This window comes from Schistocerca nitens, chromosome 3 (assembly GCF_023898315.1).
Source record: "Schistocerca nitens isolate TAMUIC-IGC-003100 chromosome 3, iqSchNite1.1, whole genome shotgun sequence".
Lineage (NCBI taxonomy): Eukaryota > Metazoa > Arthropoda > Insecta > Orthoptera > Acrididae > Schistocerca > Schistocerca nitens.
The window spans coordinates 926,874,657-926,897,275 of NC_064616.1; the positions used below are offsets into that span (position 1 = coordinate 926,874,657).

General features: G+C 45.2%; 1 protein-coding gene across 1 annotated transcript in view; it reads left to right on the forward strand.

The window, feature by feature from the left end:
- The window catches only part of LOC126249493 (dynein axonemal heavy chain 5), an 856,962-nt gene that overhangs the window by 381,458 nt on the left and 452,885 nt on the right, over positions 1-22,619 (forward strand). Inside the window, 3 exon segments of the mRNA XM_049951144.1 lie at positions 1,351-1,503; positions 13,740-13,947; positions 21,830-21,991. Of these exon segments, the coding sequence (XP_049807101.1) occupies positions 1,351-1,503; positions 13,740-13,947; positions 21,830-21,991 (523 nt within the window).

Below are 22,619 nucleotides of genomic sequence, written 5' to 3' on the forward strand. Positions count from 1 at the left end.
GAAATGCGTACCATCACGTTTCCGACTTTGATAAAGGTCGGATTGCAGCCTATCGAGATTGCAGTTTATCGTATCGCGACATTGCTCATTGCTACTCGCGTTCGTCGAGATCCAATGACTGTTAGCAGAATACGGAATCGGTGGGTTCAGGAGGGTAATACGGAACGCCGTGCTGGATCCCTACGGCCTCGTATCACTAGCAGTCGAGATGACAGGCATCTTATCAGCATGGCTGTAACGGATCGTGCAGCCACGTCTCGATCCCTGAGTCAAGAGATGTGGGCGTTTGCAAGACAACAACCATCTGCACGAACAGTTCGACGACGTTTGCAGCAGCATGGACTATCAGCTCGGAGACCGTGGCTGCGGTTACCCTTGACGATGGATCACAGACAGGAACGCCTGCGATGGTGTACTCAACGACGAACCTGGGTGCACGAATGGAAAACGTCATTTTTCGGATAAATCCAGGTTCTGTTTACAGCATCATGATGGTCGCATCCGTGTTTGGCGACACCTCGGTGAACGCACATTGGAAGCGTGTATTCGTCATCGCCATACTGGCGTATCACCCGGCGTGATGGTATGGGGTGCCACTGGTTACACGTCTCGGTCACCTCTTGTTCGCATTGACAGAACTTTGAACAGTGGACGTTACATTTCAGATGTGTTACGACCCGTGGCTCTACCATTCATTCGATCCATGCGAAACCCTACATTTCAGCAGGATAATGCACGACTGCATGTTGCAGATCCTGTACGGGCCTTTCTGGATACAGAAAATGTTCGACTGCTGCCCTGGCCAGCACATTTTCCAGATCTCTCACCAACTGAAAACGTCTAGTCAATGGTGGCCGAGCAACTGGCTCGTCACAATACGCCAGTCACTACTCTTGAAGAACTGTGGTATCGTGTTGAAGATGCATGGGCAGCTGTACCTGTACACACCATCCAAGCTCTGTTTGACTCAATACCCAGGCGTATCAAGGCCGTTATTACGGCCAGAGGTGGTTGTTCTGGGTACTGATTTCTCAGGATCTATGCGCCCAAATTGCGTGAAAACGTAATTACATCTCAGTTCTAGTATAACATATTTGTCCAATGAATACCAGTTTATCATCTGCATTTCTTCTTGGTGTAGCAATTTTAATGGCCCGTAGTGTACTTCTGCTTCATTTGATTTCACTTACTAATTATTGACTTGTGGTAGAGTAATAATTTAACAGATACACGACTAAATACAGTGCTGACAAGTTTTTAGGGATTGCTACACTTTTAAATTTCAATAGGATGTTTACCGCTGCTCTAGCAACTCATGATGCTCCAAAAATTGCACGCTGTTGTTTGCAGGTTTAGCAAGATCGACAAGTCGTGGCAGAAGATCATGCAGCGCGCGCACGAGACGCCGGGCGTGGTGGCGTGCTGCGTGGGCGACGACATGCTGAAGCAGCTCTTGCCGCACCTCCAGGAGCAGCTCGAGCTCTGCCAGAAATCTCTCAGCGGGTCCGTCCATTGCTCCAAATTTCTAAGTGATAAACAAAAGCCCTCAAGGTGTTGTGTTGATATGGCCACGGTCCCATCATGTCCCAAGCTTGTCTTATCCCAATTTTTTCTTCGTCTCTGATGATCAGCTGACCTACACGATTCTAAACCCTAATCTTCATTTATCCAAATTAAATGACAGAGAAAGTGTCAAGAACGAACATGAAGCCCTCTGCACACTAAACACAACGTAGCTCAGAATATTTCGGTCACGTAGGTAACCGTCTTAAAGCAACATTGTTCTTAAAACCACCCCACAAAATACAAATTTTTCAGTGCCACCAGATTTGGAGAACTACAGCGCTGGCAAAGGATTACGCTTCGTTTTTCGAGCGGTTTACTTATTCCTAACATGCATTTGTCACCTACCTGAACCTAATTCCGTTCTTTACGTGTTGTCTGTGTGGTCATTCCAGTTTCAGTGTCTAAACGGAATACTGCCACCCATCTAGCCTAGGGTAATTAAGTTTAGGTTTCGTACTTTACTGAGTACCTCTGACAGAAGGTTATTTACAATTTGCAACAGGCTACTGTTTTTCACTGATGGACCAAATTTACAACTTAATAGCTGATTCCGGCTACACTATCAGCTAATACTGCACTTCGCTAACAATAAAAAAGTAACGACGTCCATCAGACATTTGACATTTAAGCTTGGTTCCTAAAAGGAGCCAGAATTGATTCTGTAACAAACGAAGGTTGCCTTACACGGATCTTCGTTAAGTGTCATTAGCCCACTCAAGGAAAACCAAAGAAAGCGAGTAAGGTAAAAAATTGGTGTAATCGCAGATTTTTGTGCAGTGGTAGGGGGAGTTACGTGAACAACATATAAAACTCCTGACTGGTAGTGCGTAAGCCTGGGAGTGGGATAGCTGTTGAGAGGTCACTTCTTTACGTTTTTCTTGAATAGCTCGAGAACTGCGGCTTCTATCCCAAATATTTCCCATTATTGAATTAAGGTACGAGTACATTAAATTTCCTACAGAAAAGGTCACATTAATTTTTTTCTCAAGGACCAGTACTTTCTTGATTACAGGGGATTTAAAAACCACAGATTATTAAAAATAGCGTTTCAGTGGCACGAAATTAAACTTGATTGCTAAATAAAGTGGATTAAGAACAAATATCAAATATGTGTACTACATAAGTGTAGTAGTACCAGATTAAGGGGTAAATTGTGTTACGCGAGGTATGACGGACTGGCTTTGTGGGGGGGGGGGGTTGGAAGGGAGGGGGGAAGGGTGGAGGATATCGCGTGAAAGAAGGGAGATCGCCGGATTGTGATGATGCACTGCTCTCCTTTGTACGCCTACGAACTGAACAGCGAGCAGGCGATTCCCCACTCTCTCTGCCCCACTAGGTCATAAAAAAACAACTGCAGGGTATTTCACAAAGCTATACCGACCCGAAGAGAAACGTATGGTCAGATTCTATATAAATCTCTGTACACTGTTTTACACTGTTAGAGGGGAAATTGATTCCTATTCATCCTTTACGGCAGCTGCGACGTTCTTCCAGAAAGGCGACTTTTCCAATCACGAACGCTGCTCGCTTTTCAGTTTACGGACGGACTGTACCTCCCCAGCATGTCCCGTCCAGTTCTCTTGTGTGAATAGGCAAAATACCTTCACGTCAGAAGGGTCAGTATAACTTCGTGAAACGCCCTGTAGTTGCTTTTGTGCTGTAGTGAGGTACAGAGAATGAGGAACTGCCTGCTCGCTGTTAGTTTGCTGGCCAAAAATGGTGGGAAGTGAATGACCACAGACGCTTTCTAAACTCAGCCCCTCCCACCTCTTTTCCCCCTGTTACACCCCCAGAATACAATTTATCCCTTAATAAGGTGTTACAGCACTTAAATGTTGCACACTTAATATTTGTTCTTAACCCACTCCATTTAACAATAAATATTAATTTCATAACGTTAAAACACTGTTTTAATATAATAAGCTGTGAATTTTCCATCACCTGCAATATGGAGATTATTAGTTCTAAAGAAAAAATGGATAGGACTTCTTTCGTATGAAATTTAATTTAGTTTAATTTTGAACTGGGAAATGTTTTCGCTAGAAGCCGTTTTCGGAATATTCAAGAGAAACATAAAAAGTCACCTTTAAAAGCCCCACCCAACCGCCACCTTCAAGCTCACACTCAGCCGATCAGGATTTTTAGTAAGTTGTTGACGACACTCCTCCTTATCACTGTACAAAAATCTGCGACTATACGAATTTTTCCCCTATATTTGCTTCCTTGACTAGGACTACATGTACTTACACATATGAAGCGCTTCCTGGGAAACAATGTGTCCACTGGGACAGAAAATAACATAAGACGAAATATTTCAAGCACAGATGCTCATGTGGACAGAGCTAGCTCTTCCACTGCAGAATTTATTGCCACAAACACTGTATATTTTCAAAATAGCAAGTTCCGCAAATAAATAAATATGCACTGCACATCTGAAAGCTGCGTTGAAGAAACTGTTTTGCTTCACATAAAGACAATTTTTACAGACTGTAGCATAATGTGAGAACTTCGTCGGCGTTTTGATAAATAACACGCACTATCATCATACGGCGTGATATCTTCAGCGGAATTTTCTTACTCATATACACACATCAAAAAATGTTTTCCATCGCCTCGGTTCCAAGAGTTCCGGAACCTGTACAGAAAATTGGAATAGAGATCAACATAAACATCATTTCCGCCCTTTTTATTGCTTATGAAAACCACACATTGCGTGTTGTACCACCATACAGCGAGACCTTCACAGATGGTGGTCCAGATTGCTGTACACACCAGCACCTCTAATACCCTGTAGCACGTCCTCTTGCATTGATTCATGCCTGTATTCGTCGTGGCATACTATCCACAAGTTCGACTTGGAACTGTTGGTCCAGATTGTCCCACTCCTCAACGGCGATTCGGCGTTGATTCCTCAGAGTGGTTGTTGGGTCACGTCATCCATAAACAGCCCTTTTCAATCTATCCCATGCATGTTCGATAGGGTTCATCTCTGGAGAACATGCTGGCCACTCTAGTCGAGCAATGTCGTTATCCTGAAGGAAGTCATTCACAAGATTTGCACGATAAGGGCGCGAATTGTCGTCCAAGAAGACGAATGCCCCGTCAATATGCTGCCGATATGGTTGCACTATCGGTCGGAGGATGGCATTCACGTATCGTACAGCCGTTACTGCGCCTTCCATGACCACCAGCGGCGTACGTCGGCCCACATAATGCCACCCCAAAACATCAGCGAACCTCCACCTTGCTGCACTCGCTGGACAGTGTGTCTAAGGTGTTCAGCCTGACCGGGTTGCCTCTAAATACGTCTCCGACGATTGTCTGGTTGAAGGCATATGCGATACTCATCGATGAAGAGAACTTGATGCCAATCCTGAGCAGTCCATTCGGCATGTTGTTTGGCCCATCTGTACCACGCTGCATGGTGTCGTGGTTGCAAAGATGGACCTCGGTATGGACGTCGGGAGTGAAGGTGCGCATAATGCAGCCTATTGCGCGCAGTTTGAGTAGTAACACAACGTCCTGTGGATGCAACAAAGCATTATTCAACATGGTTCAAAAATGGTTCAAATGGCTCTGAGCACTATGGGACTTAACAGCTATGGTCATGAGTCCCCTAGAACTTAGAACTACTTAAACCTAACTAACCTAAGGACAACACACAACACCCAGTCATCACGTATTCAACATGGTTCCTCCGAGCCATAATCCGTACGTAGCGGTCATCCACTGCAGTAGTAGCCCTTGAGCGGCCTGAGCGAGGCATGTTCCGACACTTCCTGTTCCTCTGTTTCTTCTCCATGTCCGAACAACATCGCTTTGGTTCACTCCGAGACGCCTGGACACTTCGCTTGTTGAGAGCCCTTCCTGGCACAAAGTAACAATGTAGACGCGATCGAACCGCGGTACTAAATGTCTAGGTATGGTTGAACTACAGACAACACGAACCGTGTACCTCCTTCCTGGTGGAATGACTCGAACTGATCGGCTGTCTGACACCCTCCTTCTAATAGGCGCTGCTCATGCATGGTTGTTTGCATCATTGGGCGGGTTTAGTGACATCTCTTAACAGTCAAAGGGACTGTGTCTGTGTTACAATATCAACAGTCAACGTCTATCTTCAAGAGTTCTGGGAACCATGGTGATGCATAACTTTTTTTGATGTGTGTACATACAAATGTGTACTGCGAAATCCAGCATGGACATTGGATATTTTTTTTCGTATCGTTAAGACTCTCACCTTGTTCATATGGCTTCTTGCACTCCAGATGTAAGATTTATGGTGGTAACAGTAGAAGCACTTTACAGTGCCTGTCGAATATCGATATTATATCTCGTCCAACTGAGTACCGCAAACACAAACAAAACAAATCAACAGTCTTCCTTCCAAAGATAACCCTTGCAAGTTCTCTGAGTATATCCGTAAAATGTTCACAGTTACTAATCACAAATCTAACAGCACATCGCTAGATTTCATCGATCGCCAAGTTTACATGTAATCAGTGAAAATTTTAAGCTCTCGGTATTAGTCGAGAATAAGCGGAAAATTGTTCTTGGCGATCAAGTCGGCGCCAAGGTGAGCAGACTGGACTCGAATTCGTTTCCTATGGTCCCTTCAATCATTCAGTGCCGAAGCTGTGAAGGTTCCTTCGCAAAAATACACAGGCGATAAGTCTTGTCATTTCTGAACTAGCGCTCCGTCTCTACTGATTTCGTCGTGAAATGGACTTTAAATTTTTAACTTCCTTTTTTTCTTGAAACAAGGGTCTTGTTCAGAGTGTTACTAGGAGATACACTAAGAAGCTCAAAAATTCTCGAAATAATTCATTATGCCTAACTATACAAGGTGAAAATTAATAAAACCGACAAACTGCAAGGGCGAATTCCTGACTGACCATGTGCCTGGAAATAGACGGTGTGCGTGCAACGACAACAAACGGTCCCGGAACACAGTGGAGAGCTGCATTGCATCCACGTCCCAACATACGTTCAAAGTGGCCTCCATGAGATGCAATGCACGCGTTCAAACGTCGCATCATGGATTGCCGCCTCTCTCTCTCAATAGCGTCACTGACGTCGTGAACACACTGTTGAAGAGTCTGCACATCAGGAACCGGTTCAGCATACACAACGCTTTTCAGATTTGGAAATTTTGAAATTTGTGGTAAGGTCTTATGGGACCAAACTGCGGAGGTCATCGGTCCCTAAGCTTACACACTACTTAATCTAAGTTAATCTAACTTACGCTAAGGACAACACACACACCCATGCCCGAGGGAAGACTCGAACCTCTGACGGGGGGAGCCGTGCGGGCCGTGACAAAACGCCTCAGACCGTGAGACTACCCCGCGTGGCCATTTCAGATGAAAATCCAGAGAGTGTAAGTCCGGTGATCTAGCAGGGCATGCTACAGGGCCTCCGCGTCCTATCCAAGGTCCGGGGAAGATGTTGTTGAGGTGTAGGCGAACTGTAATTTGGAAATGGTGTGATGCCCCGTCATGCAGACACCACGAAACCGGTCGTATTGCCGAAGTCACATTCTCAAGTAGCCCAGGCAGAGTATTTCGTAAGACGTCCAGATGCATTCCTTCATCGAGGCGTTGTGGAATAATAACCGGTCCAAGTATGGTCGCCAAGTATCCCTCCATCCCTCCCCACACGTCGATGCCGAATCGATGTCGATGGGATGCCTCAACCATTCCCCGAGGATTGTCTGTAGCTCACAAATGACAGTTATGCAGACTGATGTTATGATGACGACGAACGAGTCGTCGCCAATGTAGACTAGTGGCCAATGCTAAATAGAAACATATAAATCATAGCAGGTTTGTCAGTAACGTCGATAAGGTGCTGGCTGCATGTTCTGGATCTGCAATGACTAAAATAATTAGAAGTCGTTGGTAAAAAATAATATATATTGTACTTAACTGGCTGTACAGGATTCTTCTTGGCTGCATACATATAATTATAAACAGATAGCTATTGAGGCCTTACTTAGGCCATACGTTACTAAGCGCCTTGTTAGAGGTTGCTTTCCATCAGCTGCAGGCTATGCTACTTTACTACTTGACGTTCCGAGCAAGAGTCGTTGGTAAAGAGGACTGATGGCATATATCCCATAATTGTGATGATCTGGTGCAAAAACCATCGACAAAATCCTTCCCGTAGCGGGTAATCCGCTGCTGATAATCCTTGCACTCGTTTCGGGTGATAGCGATAGTAGCGGATGTCATGCAGCATACACATAATCGCACTATGGCTTACGTGGTGGCAGGCCACTTGCCTTGAGCATGTTCTAGGGTTCTTCTCAATGTCCTTTAGAACACGGTCCTCCAAATCTGGCGTGCGCACAGTCCGCCGCCTCACTACTTGTTTGTCTCTTTTAAAGGGACCATGATCACAGAAACTCTTTTTTTTCGTTTATTGTGATTTCATTCCCCTGCCCCATATGGGCAGGGGAGGGCTGTCAGCGGCACAATCCACCGCTCTTCAGCCGAGTGACATGACAACTAAAATAAGAATAAAATGTTACAACATAAGGCGAAAAAAAGGGGAACATAAAAAAGAGTAAGGGGAGAAAATGGAGGTAAAAATACACTGACATTGAGACGTTCATGGGGGACAGTTAAAAAAGTCACCAGAAAGTTAAAAAAACACTGTTGGCGATTCTTAAAACACAGAGAAGACACTGAATGCGCATGCACAGGTTAAAAGTTGGCCACAGTATTAAAAACACTCCGAAACAACACACTTAAAACCCACTTGGAGCACACATGACGAAGAATAAAACTACCAGGTGGGACCTGCCGAGGGAAAGGTCAGAGAGGGTGGAAAAGGGGGGAGAGCATGGGGCAGCTGGGGAAGCGGCGGGATGAAGAGAGGAGGGGCAACTGTGGGTTCACGAAGAGGCAGGAGACACGTGGGGTGAGAGAAGAAAAGGGAAGACAGGGCAGGAGGGAGCGCAGAGACACTGAAAGGAGGCACAGGAGATGGAGGGGGAGTAGGAGGTGGAAGCCGCTCAGGAGGAGGGAGGGGGAGGAGAGGGAGCCCTGAGGAGGAGGCAGGAAGAGGGGGTTAGAGTTGGTAGGAAGGGTAGATGTCAGGGCGAAGCTCATCATCTGGGAGGGGTAGAGGGTGGAAGTTGTGTTGGGAAAGGAGATGGAGGGTGTGGAGATGGAGAGGGAGGGAGGGACACAACGGTAAAGGCGCGGCAACTGGTTGGGGTTGGAGAGGAAGGGAGACACCAGGGGATGAGGGGGCTCAAGGCGGCGGACAATATATAGTGTGCGGATGCATTCAAGGAAAAGGAGAAGGTGGGGGAAGGGGATGAGGTCGTAGAGGATGTGCGTGGGGGACGGAAGGCGGATGCGGAAGGCGAGGCAGAGCGGAGCGCATGGCGTTCGAGGATTTGGAGGGCTTTATAGAACCGGGGAGGGGCGGAAATCCAAGCGACGCTGGCATAACAAAGGATGGGGCGGATCATGGATTTATAGGTGTGAAGGATGGTGGAAGGATGCACAGAAACTCCCAAAAAGGACTTGAAATGTTTCTTGATGTGGCTGGTGTGTGTGAGAGTACTTGCTTTGGTATAGCTGTGCTGCCTCTCCGTTACTATCTGCCTGGTCGTACACAAACACCATCTCGGCTTGTTCCGACATGAATACCAGACCATGTTGTTGATCACAGTACGCTGCATCAATCACACAGCCTCCAACACACAAGAGTAACATACAGCACGTGGTCAGAGGGACTGTCATTCGCCAGCGCCATCTACCGTGGCAAAGACGCATATCCGCACACATGTTCATAGGATTATTTTTCCTCCATTTCCCTGCAGTTTGTCGGTTTTATTAATGTTCACCCTGTATAACCGATGTGATTGAGTGTAGGGATGTATCACTACTGAAGCTCTCAGCTGCCTCACTTTCACCTAACCATGACACTTTCGTCCACACAACGATATGGTGAGCAAACAGTTTGAGTACGTAGCTCACGCAGCCTGACATCGAATTCATATAAAGGGAGTTTCTGCAATGATGATACACTCATTAATGGTGTATTATGGGAAACGTATCAATTTGATATAAGCAAACATGGTTCTGAAAAGACTCAGTTGAAATTACGTAATAAAACATGTTGTAGAATATACCTGTGAATCCCTGTCTTTACGATGTAATAAATGTATTCATTATGTATGCATTTCCCAACAATGTACGGTAGGTGAAGTACTGTGCGGAAATTAATACAGGAACGGCAGTTACACCCACGCCATATTTTTAAATGTTTAAAACAGTGCAATCAACTGGTTTTGTTGACCACGGACGACCCAACCACTACATAATTAATCCTCAATGTTTTCTGTCTCACGATAGCGGCTGAATGACATGGCTGTGGTGAACGCCAGTTCGGCGGGAAACTTCGCATCCTATGTAGGAAATGATGGTTGCTTAAGACTTTTTTGCGCAGCTTACCTAACGCATCCGTCTCTTATTGCACATTCTGTTAGTAGCACTCGAAACTAATTCTAATACGAGGCGTGTTTTTTTTTAAGTAAGTACCGTTTTGAAATTAAAAAAACGACGTGCTAAGATATCTCAATAATTTTATTTTTACATGAAACCCTGTACCTTAATCTACGCACTGACGCCATTACAATCTGAGTCTTCCTTGTTTACGTTGTGTACTGAGTGTTTAAGATGCCTCCGATAATCGTGAGTCCCGCCGACTGTGAAGTACGGCCTATTATAAGATTTATTAGTGCTAAAGGCCTAAAAGCGATCGATATTAATCGTGAGATCTAGGCAGTTTACGGAGAAAACATTATGAGTGATGGAATGGTAAGAAAGTGGGTGAGAGCATTTAAAGATGGCCGCACAAATGTGCATGATGAACAACGGAGTGGGCGTCCTTCGGTCGTTAATGAAATTTTGGTGCAGGAAATGGACAATAAGGTGAGAGGTAACAGACGCTTTACGATTTCCTCCTTGCGGGATGACTTTCCTAATGTTTCTCGTTGTGTTTTGTATGGCATTGTGACCGAGCACTTAAATTACCGAAAATTGTGCGCATGTTGGGTACCGAAAATGTTGACGGATGTGCACAAAACCAAACGATAAGACAATGCATTGACTTTCCCTGAGCGGTACCACAACGATGGTGATGATTTCTTAAGCCAAATTGCTACGGGCGATGAAACATGGGTGGCCTACGTCACACAAGAATCAAAGCAACAGTCCATGGAAGTTGAGCAGGGGCATCGTTTTGCTGCAAGACAATGCTCGTCCGTATGTGGCGAATCAGACCAAAGATCTCATCACATCTTTTCGATGGAAAACTCTAGATCATCCACCATACAGCCCCGATCTTGTGCCCAGTGACTACCGTCTGTTCCTGCACTTGAAGAAACACCTGGGCGGTCAGCGTCTTCAAGACGAAGACGAAGTCAAAACAGTGGTCATGCAGTGGTTAACAAGTCAGGCGGCAGACTTCTGTGAGGAGGGTATTCAAAAACTGGTACAACGTTATGACAAGTGCCTCAATATTGACGGAAATTATGTAGAAAAGTAGATTAAGGTACAGGCTTTCATGTAATAATAAAATTATTGAGATATCTTAGCACGTCTTTTTTTTTAAATTTTAAAACGGTACTTACTTAAAAACACGCCTCGTACTTTTAGTATAGCTCCCATCGTCACCATTTTTATGTCTCGTCTGCATCGGACATGTTAAAGAAGCTGAACCCCAATTTTATACTGCCTAGACTGTCAGCTTCAACCATGGCAAGAATTTGTCCTTAGTACTTTGCGGACACTAGGATAAACATAAACTTATAATTTGAAATAATTCTCTCCCTAGGCCAATCATAAAACGTCACAGCTGCGATTTTAAATTTTTTTCTGTCATGAAAACATTTTCATTTACTGGTAAAACACAACAGATGCAATGCGCTAATGACTAAAAATAATATATCGGAGAGTATTAATAGATGCTTCAGTTGTCATCGTTCAGTTTAAGTACTTAATCATTAATTCATAGTATTTTGCTAGTTTTAGTGTTTAATAGTTAAGAAATGGATAAACATGACTGTGCAGCTTTCTTAAAATCCGGCACACACAGTTACATCAGTTACTTACCGATAATGACTTTTTAGTTACAAAAAAAATGGCTCTGACCACTATGGGACTTAATTACTGTGGTCATCAGTCCCCTAGAACTTAGAACTACTTAAACCTAACGAACCTAAGGACATCGCACACATCCATGCCCGAGGCAGGATTCGAAACTGCGACCGTAGCGGTCGCGCGGCTCCAGACTGTAGCGCCTAGAACCGCTCGGCCACACGGCCGGCTTTTAGTTACATAAATACACTCGTGGAAATTGAAATACGAACACCGTGAATTCATTGTCCCAGGAAGGGGAAACTTTATTGACACATTCCTGGGGTCAGATACATCACATGATCACACTGACAGAACCACAGGCACATAGACACAGGCAACAGAGCATGCACAATGTCGGCACTAGTACAGTGTATATCCACCTTTCGCAGCAATGCAGGCTGCTATTCTCCCATGGAGACGATCGTAGAGATGCTGGATGTAGTCCTGTGGAACGGCTTGCCATGCCATTTCCACCTGGCGCCTCAGTTGGACCAGCGTTCGTGCTGGACGTGCAGACCGCGTGAGACGACGCTTCATCCAGTCCCAAACATGCTCAATGGGGGACAGATCCGGAGATCTTGCTGGCCAGGGTAGTTGACTTACACCTTCTAGAGCACGTTGGGTGGCACGGGATACATGCGGACGTGCATTGTCCTGTTGGAACAGCAAGTTCCCTTACCGGTCTAGGAATGGTAGAACGATGGGTTCGATGACGGTTTGGATGTACCGTGCACTATTCAGTGTCCCCTCGACGATCACCAGTGGTGTACGGCCAGTGTAGGAGATCGCTCCCCACACCATGATGCCGGGCGTTGGCCCTGTGTGCCTCGGTCGTATGCAGTCCTGATTGTGGCGCTCACCTGCACGGCGCCAAACACGCATACGACCATCATTGGCACCAAGGCAGAAGCGACTCTCATCGCTGAAGACGACACGTCTCCATTCGTCCCTCCATTCACGCCTGTCGCGACACCACTGGAGGCGGGCTGCACGATGTTGGGGCGTGAGCGGAAGACGGCCTAACGGTGTGCGGGACCGTAGCCCAGCTTCATGGAGACGGTTGCGAATGGTCCTCGCCGATACCCCAGGAGCAACAGTGTCCCTAATTTGCTGGGAAGTGGCGGTGCGGTCCCCTACGGCACTGCGTAGGATCCTACGGTCTTGGCGTGCATCCGTGCGTCGCTGCGGTCCGGTCCCAGGTCGACGGGCACGTGCACCTTCCGCCGACCACTGGCGACAACATCGATGTACTGTGGAGACCTCACGCCCCACGTGTTGAGCAATTCGGCGGTACGTCCACCCGGCCTCCCGCATGCCCACTATACGCCCTCGCTCAAAGTCCGTCAACTGCACATACGGTTCACGTCCACGCTGTCGCGGCGTGCTACCAGTGTTAAAGACTGCGATGGAGCTCCGTATGCCACGGCAAACTGGCTGACACTGGCGGCGGCGGTGCACAAACGCTGCGCAGCTAGCGCCATTCGACGGGCAACACCGCGGTTCCTGGTGTGTCCGCTGTGCCGTGCGTGTGATCATTGCTTGTACAGCCCTCTCGCAGTGTCCGGAGCAAGTATGGTGGGTCTGACACACCGGTGTCAATGTGTTCTTTTTTCCATTTCCAGGAGTGTAGTAGTTATGTGATAGTCGGTGAAGAGTAAGTTCAGCGTAGGACAGTCGCAGATTGTATAGTCGCTATTGGTGAATCATCATTTGTAGATAAGTAACAGTTTCTGTCAATGGGGGGAAATGTATCGTATCTTTAAGAACTCTTTTTCTCTTTTGCTCTTTTTCCGGTGGCTACATAAACAGTAATTAATACACAATTCACTGTTTAAACTTTGCGATACAGCCAGACAAATGTTGAGCCTTTGTTACTCAAGAAATACCCACTTTGCCCATTTTTTGCGGAAGTGAAACAAAGACAAAAAGTGTGTTCTCTCGTGTAATAATGAGAATGTTTGAAGAAGAAGATAGATTCAGGCTATTTTGAATAATTATATCTTTCTTCATCAGTTACCTCGAAAAGAAGAGAACGATGTTTCCACGGTTCTTCTTCGTTTCGGACCCTGCGCTGCTGGAGATCCTGGGGCAAGCCTCGGATTCGCACACCATCCAGAACCACTTGCTGTCTATTTTTGATAACATTCGCTACGTAAAATTCCACGAAATAGAGTACAACAAGATGACAGATATCATTTCGTCGGAAGGAGAATCAATCCAAGTAAGTGCTCAAAACTAGAGGCCTCCTTGTTTTACTTATTCACCTATTCTATTATCAAATTGTGTAAAACCATTCTTAATACAACAAGTGAAATTTGTTCTGTAGTAAAGGAAATACGCACTAGCTAGTAAAAAATTCTGCTTTTCTCACTAAACAAATCTTAGTAGAATTTCTGACTAGCTAAATACCCAGAAGACATGGTCGAATTTATATGTAGCTTCGTACACGTACACACCATAGGCGAGTATGTAAATGACTGGAGTTGCAATTCTCTGTGATAGATAGAACGGCTGCCAGTGTTCATTAGCTTTATTCGTGTTAGCGTTGTTACCAGACCTGGTAGGATATATAAGGGGCGTGAACTGCGTCAAGATGTTCAGTGATCACTTTGAAGGGTACGGTAATGCCGCTTACTTGTGTGACAAAGTGTTATCACCCTCCGACAGAGTTTGAAAGGACCTAATTTTGGGTCTCCATTTGTCCGGCTTCTACATCTACATCCATACTCCGCAAGCCACCTGACGGTGTGTGGCGGAGGGTACCTTGAGTACCTCTATCGGTTCTCCATTCTATTCCAGTCTCGTATTGTTCGTGGAAAGAAGGATTGTCGGTATGCCTCTGTGTGGGCTCTAATCTCTCTGATTTTATCCTCATGGTCTTTTCGCGAGATATACGTAGGACGGAGCAATATACTGCTTGACTCCTCGGTGAAGGTATGTTCTCGAAACTTCAACAAAAGCCCGTACCGAGCTGCTGAGCGTCTCCCCTGCAGAGTCTTCCACCGGAGTTTATCTATAATCTCCGTAACGCTTTCGCAATTACTAAATGATCCTGTAACGAAGCGCGCTGCTCTCCGTTGGATCTTCTCTATCTCTTCTATCAATCGTATCTGGTACGGATCCCACACTGCTGAGCAGTATTCAAGCAGTGGGCGAACAAGCGAACTGTAACCTACTTCCTTTGTTTTCGGATAGCATTTTCTTAGGATTCTTCCAATGAATCTCAGTCTGGCATCTGCTTTACCGACGATCAACTTTATATGATCATTCCATTTTAAATCACTCATAATGCGTACTCCCAGATAATTTATGAAATTAACTGCTTCCAGTTGCTGACCTGCTATATTGTAGCTAAATGATAAGGAATCTTTCTTTCTATGTATTCCAGCACATTACACTTGTCTACATTGAGATTCAGTTGCCACTCCCTGCACCATGCGTCAATTCGCTGCAGATCCTCCTGCATGTCAGTACATTTTCCCATTGTTACAACCTCTCGATATACCACAGCATCATCCGCAATAAGCCTCAATGAACTTAAGATGTCATCCACAAGGTCATTTATGTACATTGTGAATAGCAACGATCCTACGACACTCCCCTGCGGCACACCTGAAATCACTCTTACTTTGGAAGACTTCTCTCCATTGAGAATGACATGCTGCGTTCTGTTATCTGGCAACTCTTCAATACAACCACACAATTGTTCCGATAGTCCATATGCTCTTACTTTGTTCATTAAACGACTGTGGGGAACTGTATCGAACACATTGCGGAAGTCAAGAAACACGGCATCTACCTGGGAACCCGTGTCTATGGCCCTCTGAGTCTCGTGAACGAATAGCGCGAACTGGGTTTCACACGATCGTCTTTTTCGAAACCCATGCTGATTCCTACAGAGTAGATTTCTAGTCTCCAGAAAAGTCATTATACTCGAACATAATACGTGTTCCAAAATTATACAACTGATCGACGTTAGAGATATAGGTCTATAGTTCTGCACATCTATTCGACGTCCCTTCTTGAAAACTGGGATGACCTGTGCCCTTTTCCAATTCTTTGGAACGCTACGCTCTTCTAGGGACCTACGGTACACCGCTGCAAGAAGGGGGGCAAGTTCCTTCGCGTACTCTGTGTAAAATCGAACTGGTATCCCATCAGGTCCAGCGGCCTTTCCTCGAATCCTGTAATATCCTGATTTGTGGGGCATTCGTATGTGACACTAGCCCGATGATCGACTGCACGCTAAAGTGAGGACATGTATACTCGTCGTCAAGGTTCCAGTCGAACACATCTGACCACCACAGGGGGTGTCGTCATGTAGTGCACCAAGCTCATCCTAACTCCTTCACATCTCCGCCTGTAATCGGAGAAAAAGTAATCGATTTCCTACAACATTCTGCGTCATCCAAAACAATTCGGTGGAGTATAGAAGCAGCTGCACTAGAGAATTATCGCTGCATGCGTAGACTACTGTTATCTCCATAACGCAAACGACTACGTTCGGAGTGATACCGTAACAGGGATGCATGAACTGCTGCTGAATGGCGTCGCATTGCGTTGACGATGAATCGCAGTTCTTCACTACCCCGGATGACTATTGTTGGCGAGTACGCTGGCGGCCTGAGGGAAGGTCCCATTGTTCCAATGTTTTGAAGATGTACAGCTGTGTCACTCCCTGTGATACGGTGTAGGGACCCATCAGGTATGACATCAGGTCACGGCTAGTAGTGACTTAAGGGGCTCTTAAAGCATGATGGTATATCACGGACAGCCTACATCCTCATGTATTAATTCTCATTTGACAGTATCGCGGTGCCATACTTAGGACAACGCTCGTAAATACCGGGTGATCAAAAAGTCAGTATAAATTTGAAAACTTAATAAACCGCGGAATAATGTAGATAGAGAGGTAAAAATTGACACACATGCTTGGAATGACATGGGGTTTTATTAGGATGGCGCTCCACCCTACATTGCCAGACGCGTGAAAGAACTCTTGCGCGCGTCGTGTGGTGGTGATCGTGTGCTCAGCCGCCACTTTCGTTATGCTTGGCCTCCCAGGTCCCCAGACCTGACTCCGTGCGATTATTGACTTTGGGGTTACTTGAAGTCGCAAGTGTATCGTGATCGACCGACATCTCGAGGGATGCTGAAAGACAACATCCGACGCCAATGCCTCACCATAACTCCGGACATGCTTTACAGTGCTGTTCACAACATTATTCCTCAACTACAGCTATTGTTGATTAATGATGGTGGACAAATGGAGCATTTCCTGTAAAGAACATCATCTTTGCTTTGTCTTACTTTGTTATGCTAATTATTGCTATTCTGATCAGATGAAGCGCCATCTGTCGGAAATTTTGTGAACGTTTGTATTTTTTTGGTTCTAATAAAACCCCATGTCATTCCAAGCATGTGTGTCAATTTTTATCTCTCTATCTACATTATTCCGTGATCTATTCAGTTTTCAAATTTATACTGAGTTTTTGATCACCCGGCACGTGACATGTCTAGGCACTCCTGTGGCCAACATGAATCCCAGATAAGTCTCCTATTGAACATATGTAGATCAGCTTGGATGTGAACTCAGTGCTAGTGCCAGTATCCACGATATCCACGATATCAAGGACCAGGTACATAAGACGTAAGCCAGCTTGCCTTAGGAGAGAATGCAATGGTTGTATGACACTCTTCCCAACCGAATTAGTATGTGCATCCAGGCCAGAAGAGGTGCAACATCACACTGAAAGTGATCTCATATAGCCAAATTCTTCGTCAATTTGACTCGATTTTGTAACTACTGCAGTAACATCAAATACTCTTTCAACACGTGCAGTTTCATTTCGCTTCCTCCTCCCCTTCTGGGCACTTCACTCTTTTTTTGGTCAGTTTATATTAACGAACAATATTATTTGAACGATAAAATTATACGTATTTTTCAGTATTTGAGCTAACGAATATTCTTAGTCACTGTTTCTCGTTCATAAGCATGACATTTTTCTATCAAGTAGGCACGGAAGAAATCATTAGCATTATGAAGCACTACAGTTCCAAAATTATAAGATGAAATGGTTACATTTACTTTTGTGGTTTTCTTTGCACACTTTTAAAATTATCACAGCACAACATCCACGTTAGTTTAACAGAGCATGTCTTCTCGTCTACCTGACAATGACTGCAAATTAAGTGTTTTTCCAACTGAGAGAGAACACTGAAAGTAACTAGGTGAAAGGTGTCGAAGGAACTATCACAATTTTTGTGATGAGTGACACAATAACAAAAAGAAATAATGTGTTAGGATTCCGGGAAGAGATATTACACATGGCTATCATTACACATTCACTTTTGTATATAAGCCGTTCTGGAGAACCACAAAAGACAAGAGACATGGCGATAACAAATGCGCCACCACAACAACATTGGGAGGCATACAGAATTATGTCTATACGAGATATAGCGGAAATTTTGCATGACAAATGGAGGACGTTAACTGTGTGAGGTTTTCATCCGCCAATGGAAAAAACACTGTCAATACGACGCCCCCCCCCCCGCCCGCATCTCGTGGTCGTGCGGTAGCGTTCTCGCTTCCCACGCCCGGGTTCCCGGGTTCGATTCCCGGCGGGGTCAGGGATTTTCTCTGCCTCGTGATGGCTGGGTGTTGTGTGCTGTCCTTAGGTTAGTTAGGTTTAAGTAGTTCTAAGTTCTAGGGGACTTATGACCACAGCAGTTGAGTCCCATAGTGCTCAGAGCCATTTGAACCATTTTTTACGACGCCCCCGCACAGCTAATTAGAATTCGTAACAGCTTCCCCCAGGCCGCCCAGTATGTCATGCCGGAACGCTCCGTGTTTCTGAACAAAGGCTAGGTTAGTTTATTAATGGTTAGTGGTAGTCGTGCTGCGTTCTAAGCGTGTAAAATAGGTTTATGGCATATTTATTGATGAGTTAGGTAGACTTTGCTGTTAATTTGTTTACTTTTTTATTTTTGTTATTTTCTGCTACTGACATGTTCGTACAACAGATATTTATGCATGATTTAAATGTGTGCAGGTCTACGCGGGGCTCATTCAGGCTTGTTCAGGGTTGTTCAGGGTGAATTTTGAGATTTTGTTCAGTTTGATGAAAATCTGAATTTAAGTTGTAGTTTTTGACTTATTTTAGTACATTTTTTTACGTTTTTTTCTTATTTTTGTCATGCTAGACCAAAAATTTGGAATTTTTAATGTCAATAAAAATGGGTTTTTGGAAGAATATTAGATTTACTTCATATACGAGGGCTGTTCAATAAAGAATGATCATAATTTTTATGGTCATAATTTCTCGCCCCAAAATTTAATCCTATGATATTCTGTAGTTTCATTGTTGGGACTCCTGGTTCCCGCCTGTGATAGGCAGGCAAGGTCAGACATGTTCAGTATCGCCTACCACTGCAATGGAGGCAACACGCTAGGAACGATATGCGGCTTTGAAATTCTGCTTTCGTCTCAACAAGTCTTCAGTTGAGGCCTATACAATGTTACAGGAAGCCTATGGAGAGTCTGTCCTCCTCTACAGCATAGCTCGAAGGTGGTTTGAAATGTTTAAAGAGGGGAGACAATTTCAATGGAAGGTGGACCTGGTGCTCCTGTTACTACTCTTACGGAATAAAGCATCGACACTGCTGCTGTCATTGTGAGAGAGGATCGACGAATTACCTGAAGATCACTTCCTGAAATTCTGAACATTTCACTTGGTGCCACCCACACGTTGGTGACAGAAAAATTACACATGACACGTGTTTGTGCGCGATAGGTTCCAAGACTGTTGATTCCCAAAATAAAGGGACATTGGCGTGCAGGCCTGCATGCAGTTAAAGTTGCCGTTAGAGGAAGATCCGGAGTTTCTTCCAAATGTAATCACTGCTGATGAAACTTGGCTACATCATTTTGATCCTGAGACCAAACAGCAAGCTCAGTGTGAAAATGTCCTTCATCACCAACACCCAAAAAAGCAAAAGTTGTGGCTTCTACTGGGAAAGTTATGGTCATCTCATTCTTTGATATTCATGAGGTGTTTATCAGCATGTTGTACTTGCACACACATCAGTAACTGGAAAATACTATAGGAATGTCCTGAAAACATTGCAAGTCCATATCAGACCCGAAAGACCACATTTCCGTGAAGCAGGCTGGATGCTGTACCACGATAATGCGCGGCCGCATATTGCCAATGTTGTTGCTGAATATCTTGCAAAAATCAACGTGAAGTGCATCCCTCACCCGCCCTATAGTCCGTATTTAGCTCCATGTGACTGTTTGCTATTCACTATCATGAACAAACGCCATCGTGGGAGGCATTCTCAATCATCAGAAGCAGTGGCGAAAACTGCGGAGACGATTTTGAAGGACCTCTCAAAAAATGGTTTCCAGTATGTATTTGAAAACTGGCAGAAACGCTGGGACAAGTGCATCACATTCATGGGAGACTACTTTGAGAAGGACCACCAAAATTATGAGGATGAGTAAAGATATGTTGTCAAAAAAAATTATGATCATTCTTTATCATCCATTATGATACATCCCTCGTATATTGGTGGTCTGAGTGTTTAAGATTTTACACTACTGGCCATTAAAATTGCTACACCAACAAGAAATGCAGATGATAAATGCGTATTCATTGGACAAATATATTATACTAGAACTGACATGTGATTACATTTTCACGCAATTTGGGTGCATAGATCCTGAGAAATCAGTACCCAGAACAACCACCTCTGGCCGTAATAACGGCCCTGATACGCCTGGGCATTGAGTCAAACAGAGATTGGATGGCATGTACGGGTACAGCTCACCATGCAGCTTCAACACGATACCACAGTACATCAAGAGTAGTGACTGGCGTATTGTGACGAGCCAGTTGCTCGACCAGACGTTTTCAATTGGTGAGAGATCTGGAGAATGTGCTGGCCAGGGCAGCAGTCGAACATTTTCTGTATCCAGAAAGGCCCGTACAGGACCTGCAACATGCAGTCGTGCATTATCCTGCTGAAATGTAGGGTTTCGCACGGATCGAATGAAGGGTAGAGCCACGGGTCGTAACACATCTGAAATGTAACGTCCACTGTTCAAAGTTCTGTCAATGCAAACAAGAGGTGACCGAGACGTGTAACCAGTGGCACCCCATACCATCACGCCGGGTGATACGCCAGTATGGCGATGACGAATACACGCTTCCAATGTGCGTTCACCGAGGTGTCGCCAAACACGGATGCGACCATCATGATGCTGTAAACAGAACCTGGATTTATCCGAAAAATGACGTTTTCCATTCGTGCACCCAGGTTCGTCGTTGAGTACACCATCGCAGGCGTTCCTGTCTGTGATCCATCGTCAAGGGTAACCGCAGCCACCGTCTCCGAGCTGATAGTCCATGCTGCTGCAAACGTCGTCGAACTGTTCGTGCAGATGGTTGTTGTCTTGCAAACTCTTGACTCAGGGATCGAGACGTGGCTGCACGATCCGTTACAGCCATGCTGATAAGATGCCTGTCATCTCGACTGCTAGTGATACGAGGCCGTAGGGATCCAGCACGGCGTTCCGTATTACCCTCCTGAACCCACCGATTCCGTATTCTACTAACAGTCATTAGATCTCGACCAACGCGAGCAGCAATGTCGCGATACGATAAACCGCAATCGCGATAGGCTACAATCCGACCTTTATCAAAGTCGGAAACGTGATGGTACGCATTTCTCCTCCTTATACGAGGCATCACAACAGCGTTTCACCAGGCAACGCCGGTCAACTGTTGTTTGTGTATGAGAAATAGGTTGGAAACTTTCCTCGTGTCAGCACGTTGTAGGTGTCGCCACCGGCGCCAACCTTGTGTGAATGCTCTGAGAAGCTAATCATTTGCATATCACAGCATCTTCTTCCTGTCGGTTAAATTTCGCGTCTGTAGCATTTCATGTTCGTGGTGTAGCAATTTTAATGGCCAGTAGTGTATGTTTCTTGCAAAATGAAAAAAAAATGGTCCAACTGGTCCATTAACCTCAATATTTATCTCCTGAACTAGTTTTTGGAGACGTGTCAGAAGCTGTTCACAATGTGCACATTGCAGCTGGAGAGGGCGGTGCGCGCCGAGGGCAGCGTCGAGACGTGGCTGACATCGCTTCTGCAGACGGCGCAGGCGTCGCTTCACTCCATCATCCGCCAGTCCTACGCCAGTATCAACGACCCCAACTTCAACGTGCTCACCTTCCTCGATAAAATGCCAGCTCAGGTTCGTCGCTGTGCTTTTTATGTATATTCTTAAGTCTACCGACACACCCATTCCATATATACGGATGCTTCACGTACGACCCAGCTACATGCATGCATTTTGCACTATATGAGAACCGGGTATTAAATTGGGAGTTGCCGTATGACAGCTCGGCGCGTCTTTCCTGAGTGTAAACTAAGACGAAATGCAATTAAATTATGGTTGATTCTATTTTTACCATGTGCTAAAAATTTCGTCCCTCTGTGGCAACAGCAACCTGACACTTTCCGAACACACAGTCTAGAATTTGTCGAATTTCAGCTCCCGAAATTCTTGAAATCACAAAGCGAATACTGGATTTTAGCGCTTCGAGTAAAAAGTGCATGGATTTAAATCTGAGCAACGACGAAGCTAGTCAACTATCCAATCATCACCACCATCTCTTAATACTGATATAGATGCACTGGCTGTGTGTGCTCTTGCATTGTCTTGCATTCAGTAGCAGTCGGTCGTGTTGTGCTAACTGCGCGCCACACCACTGTTTTTATATCACGCTCTTGATGTAACTTACTTTAAAGTTAGTACCGCCATTAGACTGTTGTTTATTTGCAGTGTTACATTTACACTTACACGATCATGATTTCGGCCT